Consider the following 15,119-nt stretch of genomic DNA (forward strand, 5'->3'; position numbering starts at 1 on the left):
GTGGGTGCCCCCCCCAAGAGTCCGCAGCCCCCCCAAAACGGGTGGGTGCCCCCCCCCCAGGAGGGCTGCAGCCCCCCCTAATTGGGTGGGTGCCCCCCAAAAGGGGTGGGTGCCCCCCCTCAAGAGGCCGCAGCCCCCCCCAAAACGGGTGGGTGCCCCCCAAAAGGGGTGGGTGGGTGCCCCCCCCCCCCCTAGGAGGCCGCAGCCCCCCCAAAACGGGTGGGTGCCCCCCCCTCCCCCCCCCTATTTTGGGCCATTCCCCCCCCCCTCTTCCCCCAACTCCTCCCCCCCTCCCCCCCAATAATAATTAATAATAATTAATAATAACAATAATAATAATAATAAAGCGCCGCGGGGGGGGGGGGGTTGGGGGGGGGGGGTGGGGGATGGTATTTTTTTTGGGGGGGGGGGGGGGGCACCCGCACGTCAAGAGCTGGCGGCGGTGCTCTGGGGGACGCAGACCCCCAAAATGGCCGAGTCCCTTCCTCGCGCTCGGGGCGTCCCCGTAAATGGGGACCCCCGTAGGGGGGGTGGGGACCTTCCAGGGGGTGGCTTTGTCCCCCTGTCCCCCCCCCTCTTCCTGTCCCCCCCCCTCCTCCTCCTCCTCCTCCTCGGTGACCCCCCCCCCTCGAGTCCGGAAAGCCGAGGGGACGAAGGGGTGACAGTCCGGGTGGTGACGAGGGGGGGGGAGCGGCGGTGGCGGTGGCGGTGGAGGAGGAGGAGGAGGAGGAGGAGGAGGAGGAGGAGGAGGAAGGGGGGGGGTCCCCCAAATCCATCCGTTCGCTTGAAGGGACCCCCCCGGGAAGTTGCGGGGCGGGGGGGCCGCCGGCGGCGTGGCCGTCACCGTCGGGGGGGGGTGATGGTGCTGCTGCTGGTGGTGCTGGTGGTGGTGCTGCTGGTGGTGGTGCTGTGGTGGTGGTGGTGGTGGTGGTGGTGGTGGTGGGACGGGGGGGGGCGTGGGAAGGGGGGGGGGCACCCCCTCCTCCTCCTCCTCCTCCTCCTCCTCCTCCTCCTCCTCCGGCGGGATTTGGGGGGGTTTGGGGGGTCCCAAGGGGGCGAAGGCGTCGGTGACGGTGGCGGGGGCGGCCGGGTCCCCCCCGGGCCAAGGTCGGGGCGGCTGCGCTGGGGGGGCCTGGGGGGAGAGAGAGAGAGAGAGGGGGTTAGAGCTACGGGGTCTCCAAGGTGGCAACGGCATGGCCGTGGTGTCCCCAAGGTCCCCAGGTCATGGCCGTGGTGTCCCCAAGATCCTCATATCATGGTCATGGTGACACCAAGATCCCCACGTCATGGCCGTGGTGTCCCCAAGGTCTCCATGTCATGGCCGTGGTGTCCCCAAGATCCTCACGTCATGGTCATGGTGTCCCCAAGGTCCCCAGGTCATGGTCATGGTGACACCAAGATCCCCAGGTCATGGCTGTGGTGTCCCCAAGGTCTCCATGTCATGGCCGTGGTATCCCCAAGATCCCCACATCATGGTCATGGTGTCCCCAGGATCCTCACGTCATGGTCATGGTGTCCCCAAGGTACCCAGGTCATGGTCATGGTGACGCCAAGATCCCCACGTCATGGCCGAGGTGTCCCCAGGGTCCCCCTGTTATGGCCATGGTGACCCCAAGATCCCCACGTCATGGCCATGGTGTCCCCAAGGTCCCCATGTTATGATCATGGTGTCCCCAAGATCCCCACATCATGGCCATCAGGTCTCCAAGGTACCCATGTTATGGCCATGGTGTCCCCAAGGTCCCCACATCATGGCCGTGGTGTCCCCAAGATCCTCACGTCATGGCCATCGGGTCTCCAAGGCACCTATGTTATGGCCATGCTGTCCCCAGTATCCCCACGTCATGGCCATGGTGTCCCCAAGATCCCCATGTCATGGCCATGGTGTCCCCAAGGTACCCCTGTTATGGTCACGGTGACGCCAAGATCCCCACGTCATGGCCATGTGGTCCCCAAGGTCTCCATGTTATGGCCATGGTGTCCTCAAGGTCCCCACATCATGGCCACAGTGTCCCCAAGGTACCATTGTTGTGGCCATGGTGTCCCCAAGGTCAGTCTCCACATCATAGTCATGGTGTCCCCAAAGTCCCCATGTCATGGCTGTGGTGTCCCCAGGATCCCCATGTCATGGCCATTGGGTCCCCAAGGTACCCATGTTATGGCCATGGTGTCCCCAAGGTCCCCATGTCATGGCCGTAGTGTCCCCAAGGTCCCCACGTCATGGCCATGGTATCCCCAAGGTCCCCAGGTCATGCTCATGGTGACACCAAGATCCCCAGGTCATGGCTGTGGTGTCCCCAAGGTCTCCATGTCATGGCCATGGTATCCCCAAGATCCCCACATCATGGTCATGGTGTCCCCAGGATCCTCACGTCATGGCCATGGTGTCCCCAAAGCACCCAGGTCATGGTCATGGTGACGCCAAGATCCCCACGTCATGGCCATGGTGTCTCCAAGGTCTCCATGTTATGGTCATGGTGTCCCCAAGGTCCCCATGTCATGGCCATGGTGTCCCCAAGGTACCCAGGTCATGGTCATGGTGACGCCAAGGTCCCCATGTCATGGCCATGGTGTCCCCAAGGTCTCCATGTCATGGTCATTGTGTCCCCAAGGTCCCCAGGTCATGGCCGTGGTGTCCCCAAGATCCTCACACCATGGTCATGGTGACACCAAGATCCCCACGTCATGGCCGTGGTGTCCCCAAGGTCCCCACGTCATGATCATGGTGTCCCCAAGGTCCCCACGTCATGGCCATGGTGTCCCCAAGGTACCCACATCATGGCCGTGGTGTCCACAAGGTCTCCATGTTATGGCCATGGTGTCCCCAAGGTCCCCACGTCATGGCCATGGTGTCCCCAAAGCACCCAGGTCATGGTCATGGTGACGCCAAGATCCCCACGTCATGGCCATGGTGTCCCCAAGGTCTCCATGTTATGGTCATGGTGTCCCCAAGGTCCCCATGTCATGGCCATGGTGTCCCCAAGGTCCCCAGGTCATGGCCATGGTGACCCCAAGGTCCCCATGTTATGGTCATGGTGACCCCAAGGTCCCCACATCATGGCCGTGGTGTCCCCAGGATCCTCACGTCATGGTCATGGTGTCCCCAAGGTACCCAGGTCATGGTCATGGTGACGCCAAGATCCCCACGTCATGGCCGAGGTGTCCCCAGGGTCCCCCTGTTATGGCCATGGTGACCCCAAGATCCCCACGTCATGGCCATGGTGTCCCCAAGGTCCCCATGTTATGATCATGGTGTCCCCAAGATCCTCACGTCATGGCCATCGGGTCTCCAAGGCACCTATGTTATGGCCATGCTGTCCCCAGTATCCCCACGTCATGGCCATGGTGTCCCCAAGATCCCCATGTCATGGCCATGGTGTCCCCAAGGTACCCCTGTTATGGTCATGGTGACGCCAAGATCCCCACGTCATAGTCGTGGTGTCCCCAAGGTGCCCAGGTCATGGTCATGGTGTCCCCAAGGTCTCCATGTTATGGCCATGGTGTCCTCAAGGTCCCCACATCATGGCCACAGTGTCCCCAAGGTACCATTGTTGTGGCCATGGTGTCCCCAAGGTCAGACTCCACATCGTAGTCATGGTGTCCCCAAGGTCCCCATGTCATGGCCGTGGTGTCCCCAAGATCCCCATGTCATGGCCATTGGGTCCCCAAGGTACCCATGTTATGGCCATGGTGTCCCCACGTCATGGCCATGGTGTCCCCAAGGTACCCACGTCATGGCCGTGGTGTCCACAAGGTCTCCATGTCATGGCTGTAGTGTCCCCAAGGTCCCCACGTCATGGCCATGGTGTCCCCAAAGCACCCAGGTCATGGTCATGGTGACGCCAAGATCCCCACGTCATGGCCATGGTGTCCCCAAGGTCTCCATTTTATGGTCATGGTGTCCCCAAGGTCCCCATTTCATGGCCATGGTGTCCCCGAGGTACCCAGGTCATGGTCATGGTGACGCCAAGGTCCCCATGTCGTGGCCATGGTGTCCCCAAGGTCTCCATGTCATGGTCATGGTGTCTCCAAGGTCCCCAGGTCATGGTCATGGTGACCCCAAGATCCCCACGTCATGGCCATGGTGTCCCCAAGGTCCCCATGTTATGATCATGGTGTCCCCAAGATCCCCACATCATGGCCATCAGGTCTCCAAGGTACCCATGTTATGGCCATGGTGTCCCCAAGGTCCCCACGTCATGGCCATGGTGTCCCCAAGATCCTCACGTCATGGCCATCGGGTCTCCAAGGCACCTATGTTATGGCCATGCTGTCCCCAGTATCCCCACGTCATGGCCATGGTGTCCCCAAGGTACCCCTGTTATGGTCATGGTGACGCCAAGATCCCCACGTCATGGTCATGGTGTCCCCAAGATCCCCACATCATGGTCATGGTGTGCCCGAGGTCCCCAGGTCATGGCCATGGTGTCCCCAAGATCCCCACGTCATGGCCATAAGGTCTCCAAGGTCCCCATGTTATGGCCGTGATTTCCCCAAGGTCCCCACGTCATGGCCATGGTGACCCCAAGGTCCCCATGTTATGGTCATGGTGTCCCCAAGATCCCCACGTCATGGCCGTGGTGTCCCCAAGATCCTCACGTCATGGCCATCGGGTCTCCAAGGCACCTATGTTATGGCCATGGTGTCCCCAGTATCCCCACGTCATGGCCATGGTGTCCCCAAGGTACCCAGGTCATGGTCATGGTTTCCCCAAGGTAGCCCTGTTATGGTCATGGTGACGCCAAGATCCCCACGTCATGGTCATGGTGTCCCCAAGGTACCCAGGTCATGGTCATGGTGTCCCCGAGGTCCTCATGTTATGGTCATGGTGACCCCAAGATCCCCAAGTCATGGCCATGTGGTCCCCAAGGTCTCCATGTTATGGCCATGGTGTCCTCAAGGTCCCCACATCATGGCCACAGTGTCCCCAAGGTACCATTGTTGTGGCCATGGTGTCCCCAAGGTCAGACTCCACATCGTAGTCATGGTGTCCCCAAGGTCCCCATGTCATGGCCGTGGTGTCCCCAGGATCCCCATGTCATGGCCATTGGGTCCCCAAGGTACCCATGTTATGGCCATGGTGTCCCCAAGGTCCCCACGTCATGGCCGTGGTGTCCACAAGGTCTCCATGTCATGGCCGTGGTGTCCCCAAGGTCCCCACGTCATGGCCATGGTGTCCCCAAAGCACCCAGGTCATGGTCATGGTGACGCCAAGATCCCCACGTCATGGCCATGGTGTCCCCAAGGTCTCCATGTTATGGTCATGGTGTCCCCAAGGTCCCCATGTCATGGCCATGGTGTCCCCAAGGTACCCAGGTCATGGTCATGGTGACGCCAAGATCCCCATGTCATGGCCATGTGGTCCCCAAGGTCTCCATGTTATGGCCATGGTGTCCTCAAGGTCCCCACATCATGGCCACAGTGTCCCCAAGGTACCATTGTTGTGGCCATGGTGTCCCCAAGGTCAGACTCCACATCGTAGTCATGGTGTCCCCAAGGTCCCCATGTCATGGCCGTGGTGGCCCCAGGATCCCCATGTCATGGCCATGGTGTCCCCAAAGCACCCAGGTCATGGTCATGGTGACGCCAAGATCCCCATGTCATGGCTATGGTGTCCCCAAGGTCTCCATGTCATGGTCATGGTGTCCCCAAGGTCCCCAGGTCATGGTCATGGTGACGCCAAGATCCCCATGTCATGGCTATGGTGTCCCCAAGGTCTCCATGTCATGGTCATGGTGTCCCCAAGGTCCCCAGGTCATGGTCATGGTGACACCAAGATCCCCAGGTCATGGCTGTGGTGTCCCCAAGGTCTCCATGTCATGGCCGTGGTATCCCCAAGATCCCCACATCATGGTCATGGTGTCCCCAGGATCCTCACGTCATGGTCATGGTGTCCCCAAGGTACCCAGGTCATGGTCATGGTGACGCCAAGATCCCCACGTCATGGCCGAGGTGTCCCCAGGGTCCCCCTGTTATGGCCATGGTGACCCCAAGATCCCCACGTCATGGCCATGGTGTCCCCAAGGTCCCCATGTTATGATCATGGTGTCCCCAAGATCCCCACATCATGGCCATCAGGTCTCCAAGGTACCCATGTTATGGCCATGGTGTCCCCAAGGTCCCCACATCATGGCCGTGGTGTCCCCAAGATCCTCACGTCATGGCCATCGGGTCTCCAAGGCACCTATGTTATGGCCATGCTGTCCCCAGTATCCCCACGTCATGGCCATGGTGTCCCCAAGATCCCCATGTCATGGCCATGGTGTCCCCAAGGTACCCCTGTTATGGTCACGGTGACGCCAAGATCCCCACGTCATGGCCATGTGGTCCCCAAGGTCTCCATGTTATGGCCATGGTGTCCTCAAGGTCCCCACATCATGGCCACAGTGTCCCCAAGGTACCATTGTTGTGGCCATGGTGTCCCCAAGGTCAGTCTCCACATCATAGTCATGGTGTCCCCAAAGTCCCCATGTCATGGCTGTGGTGTCCCCAGGATCCCCATGTCATGGCCATTGGGTCCCCAAGGTACCCATGTTATGGCCATGGTGTCCCCAAGGTCCCCATGTCATGGCCGTAGTGTCCCCAAGGTCCCCACGTCATGGCCATGGTATCCCCAAGGTCCCCAGGTCATGCTCATGGTGACACCAAGATCCCCAGGTCATGGCTGTGGTGTCCCCAAGGTCTCCATGTCATGGCCATGGTATCCCCAAGATCCCCACATCATGGTCATGGTGTCCCCAGGATCCTCACGTCATGGCCATGGTGTCCCCAAAGCACCCAGGTCATGGTCATGGTGACGCCAAGATCCCCACGTCATGGCCATGGTGTCTCCAAGGTCTCCATGTTATGGTCATGGTGTCCCCAAGGTCCCCATGTCATGGCCATGGTGTCCCCAAGGTACCCAGGTCATGGTCATGGTGACGCCAAGGTCCCCATGTCATGGCCATGGTGTCCCCAAGGTCTCCATGTCATGGTCATTGTGTCCCCAAGGTCCCCAGGTCATGGCCGTGGTGTCCCCAAGATCCTCACACCATGGTCATGGTGACACCAAGATCCCCACGTCATGGCCGTGGTGTCCCCAAGGTCCCCACGTCATGATCATGGTGTCCCCAAGGTCCCCACGTCATGGCCATGGTGTCCCCAAGGTACCCACATCATGGCCGTGGTGTCCACAAGGTCTCCATGTTATGGCCATGGTGTCCCCAAGGTCCCCACGTCATGGCCATGGTGTCCCCAAAGCACCCAGGTCATGGTCATGGTGACGCCAAGATCCCCACGTCATGGCCATGGTGTCCCCAAGGTCTCCATGTTATGGTCATGGTGTCCCCAAGGTCCCCATGTCATGGCCATGGTGTCCCCAAGGTCCCCAGGTCATGGCCATGGTGACCCCAAGGTCCCCATGTTATGGTCATGGTGACCCCAAGGTCCCCACATCATGGCCGTGGTGTCCCCAAGATCCTCACGTCATGGCCATCGGGTCTCCAAGGCACCTATGTTATGGCCATGCTGTCCCCAGTATCCCCACGTCATGGCCATGGTGTCCCCAAGATCCCCATGTCATGGCCATGGTGTCCCCAAGGTACCCCTGTTATGGTCATGGTGACGCCAAGATCCCCACGTCATAGTCGTGGTGTCCCCAAGGTGCCCAGGTCATGGTCATGGTGTCCCCAGGGTCTCCATGTTATGGCCATGGTGTCCTCAAGGTCCCCACATCATGGCCACAGTGTCCCCAAGGTACCATTGTTGTGGCCATGGTGTCCCCAAGGTCAGACTCCACATCGTAGTCATGGTGTCCCCAAGGTCCCCATGTCATGGCCGTGGTGTCCCCAAGATCCCCATGTCATGGCCATTGGGTCCCCAAGGTACCCATGTCATGGCCATGGTGTCCCCAAGGTTCCCACGTCATGGCCACGGTGTCCCCAAGGTCCCGATGTCATGGTCATGGGGTCCCCAAAATGATCTTGGGGGGGGTGGCATGTAGCTGTGGGGTCTCCAAGGTCCCCACGTCGTGGCCATGGTGTCCCCAAGGTCCCCACGTCATGGCTATGGGATCCCCAAGGTCCCCACTTGGTGGCCGTGGGATTCCCAGGGTGTCCTCGGTGGGTGGCACGGGGTCCCCAAGGTCTCCCCTTTATGGCCATGGTGTCCCCAAGGTCCCCACCTTCTGGCTACGGGTCCCCCAGGTAGCCACGTTACAGCCATGGTGTCCCCAAGGTACCCATGTTATGGCCATCAGGTCCCCAAGATCTCCACCTTATGGCCATGGCGTCCTCAAGGTCCCCACCTTGTGGTCATGGGGTCCCCAAAATGCTCTGGGTGGGTGGCACGTGGCTACAAGGTCCCCAAGGTCCCCACCCTGTGGCCATGGGCTTCCCAGGTTGCCCCAAGTAGGTGGCACGTGGCTACGGGGTCATCAAGATCCCCACCTTATGGCCATGAGGTCTCCAAGGTCCCCATCTTGTGGCCATGTCTTGTGGTCCATGGACCACAGGACCACCTTGTGGTCCATGTCTCCCACCTCTGGGACCAGGGTGTCCCCAAGCTCCATGTCTCCCACCTGCTGGGACCAGGATGTCCCCAAGGTCCCCATCCCATGGCCAGTGCAACCTCAGCGTCCTTGGTGTCCCCAGCGTCCATGTCTCCCACCCACTAGGACCAGGATGTCCCCAAGGTCCATGTCTCCAACCCGGTGTCACTAGAGGGATCCCAAGTGTCCCTGAGGACCATGTCTCCCACCCACTGGGACCAGGATGTCCCCAAGCTCCAAGTCACCTTCCTGGTGTCACTACAGGGATCCCAAGGGTCCCCAAGGTCCATGTCTCCCACCCACCGTGACCAGGATGTCCCCAAGGTCCATGTCTCCCACCTGCTGTGACCAGGATGTCCCCAAGGTCCATGTCTCCCACCCACCATGACCAGGATGTCCCCAAGCTCCAAGTCACCTTCCTGGTGTCACTAGAGGGATCCCAAGTGTCCCTGAGGTCCATGTCTCCCACCCACCATGACCAGGATGTCCCCAAGGTCCCAATCCCATGGCCAGTGCAACCTCAGGATCTCTGGTGTCCCCAAGGTCCATGCTTCCCACCCACTGTGACCAGGATGTCCCCAAGGTCCATGTCTCCCACCTTCCATGGCCAGGAGTGTGCCCAAGGTCCCCATCCCATGGCCAGTGCAACCTCAGCGTCCTTGGTGTCCCCAGCGTCCATGTGTCCCACCCACCATGACCAGGGTGTCCCCAAGGTCCATGTCTCCCACCCACTGTGACCAGGATGTCCCCAAGCTCCATGTCTCCCACCTGCCATGGCCAAGGAGGTCCCCAAGGTCCCCACCTCATGCCCAGTGCAACCTCAGCGTCCTTGGTGTCCCCAGGCTCCAAGTCACCTTCTTGGTGTCACTACAGGGATCCCAAGGGTCCCCAAGGTCCATGTCTGCCACCCACCGTGACCAGGATGTCCCCAAGGTCCATGTCTCCAACACTGTGTCACTAGAGGGATCCCAAGTGTCCCTGAGGTCCATGTCTCCCACCCACCATGACCAGGATGTCCCCAAGGTCTCAATCCCATGGCCAGTGCAACCTCAGGATCTCTGGTGTCCCCAAGGTCCATGTCTCCCACCCACCGTGACCAGGATGTCCCCAGCGTCCATGTCTCCCACCCACTGTGACCAGGATGTCCCCAAGCTCCATGTCTCCCACCTTCCATGGCCAGGAGTGTCCCCGAGGTCCCCATCCCATGGCCAGTGCAACCTCAGCGTCCTTGGTGTCCCCAGCGTCCATGTGTCCCACCCACCATGACCAGGGTGTCCCCAAGGTCCATGTCTCCCACCCGCTGTGACCAGGATGTCCCCAAGGTCCATGTCTCCCACCCACTGTGACCAGGATGTCCCCAAGGTCCATGTCTCCAACCCGGTGTCACTAGAGGGATCCCAAGTGTCCCTGAGGTCCATGTCTGCCACCTGCTGTGACCAGGATGTCCCCAAGGTCCATGTCTCCCACCCGCCATGACCAGGATGTCCCCAAGGTCCAAGTCACCTTCCTGGTGTCTCTATAGGGATCCCAAGGGTCCCCAAGGTCCATGTCTGCCACCTGCTGTGACCAGGATGTCCCCAAGGTCCATGTCTCCCACCCGCCATGACCAGGATGTCCCCAAGCTCCAAGTCACCTTCCTGGTGTCACTAGAGGGATCCCAAGTGTCCCTGAGGTCCATGTCTCCCACCCGCTGTGACCAGGATGTCCCCAAGCTCCACGTCTCCCACCTTCCATGGCCAGGAGTGTCCCCAAGGTCCCCATCCCATGGCCAGTGCAACCTCAGCGTCCTTGGTGTCGCCAAGGTCCATGTCTGCCACCAACTGTGACCAGGATGTCCCCAAGGTCCATGTGTCCCACCCGCTGTGACCAGGATGTCCCCAAGGTCCATGTCTCCAACCCAGTGTCACTAGAGGGATCCCAAGTGTCTCTGAGGACCATGTCTCCCACCCACTGGGACCAGGATGTCCCCAAGGTCCAAGTCACCTTCCTGGTGTCACTACAGGGATCCCAAGGGTCCCCGAGGTCCATGTCTCCCACCCACCATGACCAGGATGTCCCCAAGGTCCATGTCTCCCACCTGCTGTGACCAGGATGTCCCCAAGGTCCATGTCTCCCACCCACCATGACCAGGATGTCCCTGAGGTCCATGTCTGCCACCCGCTGTGACCAGGATGTCCCCAGCGTCCATGTCTCCCACCCACCGTGACCAGGGTGTCCCCAAGCTCCACGTCTCCCACCTTCCATGACCAGGATGTCCCCAAGGTCCCCATCCCATGGCCAGTGCAACCTCAGCGTCCTTGGTGTCCCCAGCGTCCATGTGTCCCACCCACCATGACCAGGGTGTCCCCAAGGTCCATGTCTCCCACCCGCTGGGACCAGGATGTCCCCAAGGTCCATGTCTCCCACCCACCATGACCAGGATGTCCCCAAGCTCCAAGTCACCTTCCTGGTGTCACTACAGGGATCCCAAGGGTCCCCAAGGTCCATGTCTCCCACCCACTGGGACCAGGATGTCCCCAAGCTCCATGTCTCCCACCCACTGTGACCAGGACGTCCCCAAGGTCCATGTCTCCCACCTGCCATGGCCAGGAGTGTCCCCGAGGTCCCCATCCCATGGCCAGTGCAACCTCAGCGTCCTTGGTGTCCCCAGCGTCCATGTGTCCCACCCACCATGACCAGGGTGTCCCCAAGGTCCATGTCTCCCACCCGCTGTGACCAGGATATCCCCAAGGTCCACGTCTCCCACCCACTGTGACCAGGATGTCCCCAAGGTCCATGTCTCCCACCCACTGGGACCAGGATGTCCCCAAGGTCCATGTCTCCATCCCGGTGTCACTAGAGGGATCCCAAGTGTCCCTGAGGACCATGTCTCCCACCCACTGGGACCAGGATGTCCCCAAGGTCCAAGTCACCTTCCTGGTGTCACTACAGGGATCCCAAGGGTCCCCAAGGTCCATGTCTCCCACCCACTGTGACCAGGATGTCCCCAAGGTCCATGTCTGTCACCCACCATGACCAGGATGTCCCCAAGCTCCAAGTCACCTTCCTGGTGTCACTACCGGGATCCCAAGTGTCCCTGAGGTCCATGTCTGCCACCCGCTGTGACCAGGATGTCCCCAAGGTCCACGTCTCCCACCTTCCATGGCCAGGAGTGTCCCCAAGGTCCCCATCCCATGGCCAGTGCAACCTCAGCGTCCTTGGTGTCCCCAGCATCCATGTGTCCCACCCACCATGACCAGGATGTCCCCAAGTTCCATGTCTCCCACCCACTGTGACCAGGATGTCCCCAAGCTCCATGTCTCCCACCCACTGTGACCAGGATGTCCCCAAGGTCCATGTCTCCAACCCGGTGTCACTAGAGGGATCCCAAGTGTCCCTGAGGACCATGTCTCCCACCCACCATGACCAGGATGTCCCCAAGGTCCATGTCTCCCACCTGCTGTGACCAGGATGTCCCCAAGCTCCAAGTCACCTTCCTGGTGTCACTACCGGGATCCCAAGTGTCCCTGAGGTCCATGTCTGCCACCCGCTGTGACCAGGATGTCCCCAGCGTCCATGTCTCCCACCCACTGTGACCAGGACGTCCCCAAGCTCCATGTCTCCAACCCACCGTGACCAGGGTGTCCCCAAGGTCCATGTCTCCCACCCACCGTGACCAGGGTGTCCCTAAGGTCCATGTCTCCCACCTTCCATGACCAGGAGTGTCCCCAAGGTCCCCATCCCATGGCCAGTGCAACCTCAGCGTCCTTGGTGTCCCCAGCGTCCATGTGTCCCACCCACCATGACCAGGGTGTCCCCAAGGTCCATGTCTCCCACCCGCTGTGACCAGGATGTCCCCAAGGTCCATGTCTCCCACCCACTGGGACCAGGATGTCCCCAAGGTCCATGTCTCCAACCCGGTGTCACTAGAGGGATCCCAAGTGTCCCTGAGGACCATGTCTCCCACCCACTGGGACCAGGATGTCCCCAAGGTCCAAGTCACCTTCCTGGTGTCACTACAGGGATCCCAAGGGTCCCCAAGGTCCATGTCTCCCACCCGCTGTGACCAGGATGTCCCCAAGGTCCATGTCTCCAACCCGGTGTCACTAGAGGGATCCCAAGTGTCCCTGAGGACCATGTCTGCCACCTGCTGTGACCAGGATGTCCCCAAGGTCCATGTCTCCCACCCGCCATGACCAGGATGTCCCCAAGCTCCAAGTCACCTTCCTGGTGTCACTAGAGGGATCCCAAGTGTCCCTGAGGTCCATGTCTCCCACCCGCTGTGACCAGGATGTCCCCAAGCTCCACGTCTCCCATCTTCCATGGCCAGGAGTGTCCCCAAGGTCCCCATCCCATGGCCAGTGCAACCTCAGCGTCCTTGGTGTCCCCAGCGTCCATGTCTCCCACCCACTGTGACCAGGATGTCCCCAAGTTCCATGTGTCCCACCCACTGTGACCAGGATGTCCCCAATGTCCATGTCTCCAACCCGGTGTCACTAGAGGGATCCCAAGTGTCCCTGAGGTCCATGTCTCCCACCCACCATGACCAGGATGTCCCCAAGGTCCATGTCTCCCACCCACCATGACCAGGATGTCCCCAAGGTCTCAATCCCATGGCCAGTGCAACCTCAGGATCTCTGGTGTCCCCAAGGTCCATGTCTCCCACCCACCGTGACCAGGATGTCCCCAGCATCCATGTCTCCCACCCACCGTGACCAGGATGTCCCCAAGGTCCATGTCTCCCACCTTCCATGGCCAGGAGTGTCCCCAAGGTCCATGTCTCCCACCCACCGTGACCAGGATGTCCCCAAGCTCCATGTCTCCCACCCGCCTTGGCCGGGTTGTCCCCGGGGATGGGTGGGAGCACCCATGGGTGCCACCGGCGGTACCTGGGGGCTCTGCATCTCGTAGTCGGCGTGGGGCGCGGCCGCGCTGCCGTAGTAGCGGTTGCTGTAGCGGTAGCTGCGGTTGTCGTTGGAGGAGCCGCTGGAGCCACCTGCAGGGGACAAACGGGGACATCAGCGGCGGTGGCACGGGACGGGGATGTCCCCAAGGGGATGGGGTGGCCTTGGGAGACGTCACCCAGGAGGACAGGGAGGTGGTAGGGTTGGGGTGGGGAAGGGATTGGGAGTGAGGGCCACGGAGGGGTTTCAAGACGCGGCGGTGGCCCGAGGAGCTGTCACCCATGGAGCTTGGTGGGACAGGGATGGGACAGGACCGGGTGGCGTGGTGGCCTGGGGAGCCACCATCCAGTAGGACATGGAGACTGGTGGGACAGGGACATGGATGGGACAGGACCGGGTGTCGTGGTGGCCTGGAGAGCCACCATGCAGCTGGACAGGGATGGATCTGGGACAGGACCAAACCCCGTGGTGATGTTTTGGGCCACCACGATGACCTGGGGAGATGAAACCACATAGAACATGGAGTCTGGAAGGTCAAGACCAAGAACTTGTGGTGGCTCAACAGGCCACCACCCATCAGAACATGGAGCCTGGTGGGACAGGGATGGACCTGGGACAGCACCAAACCCCGTGGCGATGTTTTGGGCCACCACGATGACCTGGGGAGATGAAACCACATAGAACATGGAGCCTGGAGGGACAAGACCAAGAACTTGTGGTGGCTCAACAGGCCACCACCCATCAGAACATGGAGCCTGGTGGGACAGGGATGGACCTGGGACAGCACCAAACCCCGTGGTGATGTTTTGGGCCACCACGATGACCTGGGGAGATGAAACCACATAGAACATGGAGCCTGGAGGGACAAGACCAAGAACTTGTGGTGGCTCAACAGGCCACCACCCATCAGAACATGGAGCCTGGTGGGACAGGGATGGATCTGGGACAGCACCAAACCCCGTGGTGACGTTTTGGGCCACCACGATGACCTGGGGAGATGAAACCACATAGAACATGGAGTCTGGAAGGTCAAGACCAAGAGCTTGTGGTGGCTCAACAGGCCACCACCCATCAGAACATGGAGCCTGGTGGGACAGGGATGGATCTGGGATAGGACCTAACCCCATGGTGATGTTTTGGGCCACCACGATGACCTGGGGAGATGAAACCACATAGAACATGGAGTCTGGAAGGTCAAGACCAAGAGCTTGTGGTGGCTCAACAGGCCACCACCCATCAGAACATGGAGCCTGGTGGGACAGGGATGGATCTGGGATAGGACCTAACCCCATGGTGATGTTTTGGGCCACCACGATGACCTGGGGAGATGAAACCACATAGAACATGGAGCCTGGAGGGACAAGACCAAGAGCTTGTGGTGGCTCAACAGGCCACCACCCATCAGAACATGGAGCCTGGTGGGACAGGGATGGATCTGGGACAGCACCAGACCCCGTGGTGATGTTTTGGGCCACCACGATGACTTGGGGAGATGAAACCATATAGAACATGGAGCCTGGAGGGACAAGACCACGAGCTCAACAGGCCACCACCCATCAGAACATGGAGCCTGGTGGGACAGGGATGGATCTGGGACAGCACCAAACCCCATGGTGATGTTCTGGGCCACCACAATGACCTTGGGGAGATGAAACCACATAGAACATGGAGGTTGGAAGGTCAAGACCAAGAGCTTGTGGTGGCTCAAC

At 60.4% G+C, this 15,119-nt stretch overlaps 1 protein-coding gene across 1 annotated transcript in view; it reads right to left on the reverse strand.

Moving 5' to 3' along the window:
- Positions 1-281: 281 nt before the first annotated feature.
- Positions 282-15,119, reverse strand: part of LOC142403138 (dual specificity tyrosine-phosphorylation-regulated kinase 1B-like) — a gene marked incomplete at its 5' end in the record, with an annotated part of 41,774 nt that continues 26,936 nt past the window's right edge. Inside the window, 2 exons of the mRNA XM_075489302.1 lie at positions 282-1,132; positions 13,396-13,502. Coding sequence (XP_075345417.1) covers positions 308-1,132; positions 13,396-13,502 — 932 coding nt within the window. The remainder of the gene's footprint in view (positions 1,133-13,395; positions 13,503-15,119) is intronic.

This window comes from Mycteria americana, unplaced genomic scaffold, assembly GCF_035582795.1.
Source record: "Mycteria americana isolate JAX WOST 10 ecotype Jacksonville Zoo and Gardens unplaced genomic scaffold, USCA_MyAme_1.0 Scaffold_115, whole genome shotgun sequence".
Lineage (NCBI taxonomy): Eukaryota > Metazoa > Chordata > Aves > Ciconiiformes > Ciconiidae > Mycteria > Mycteria americana.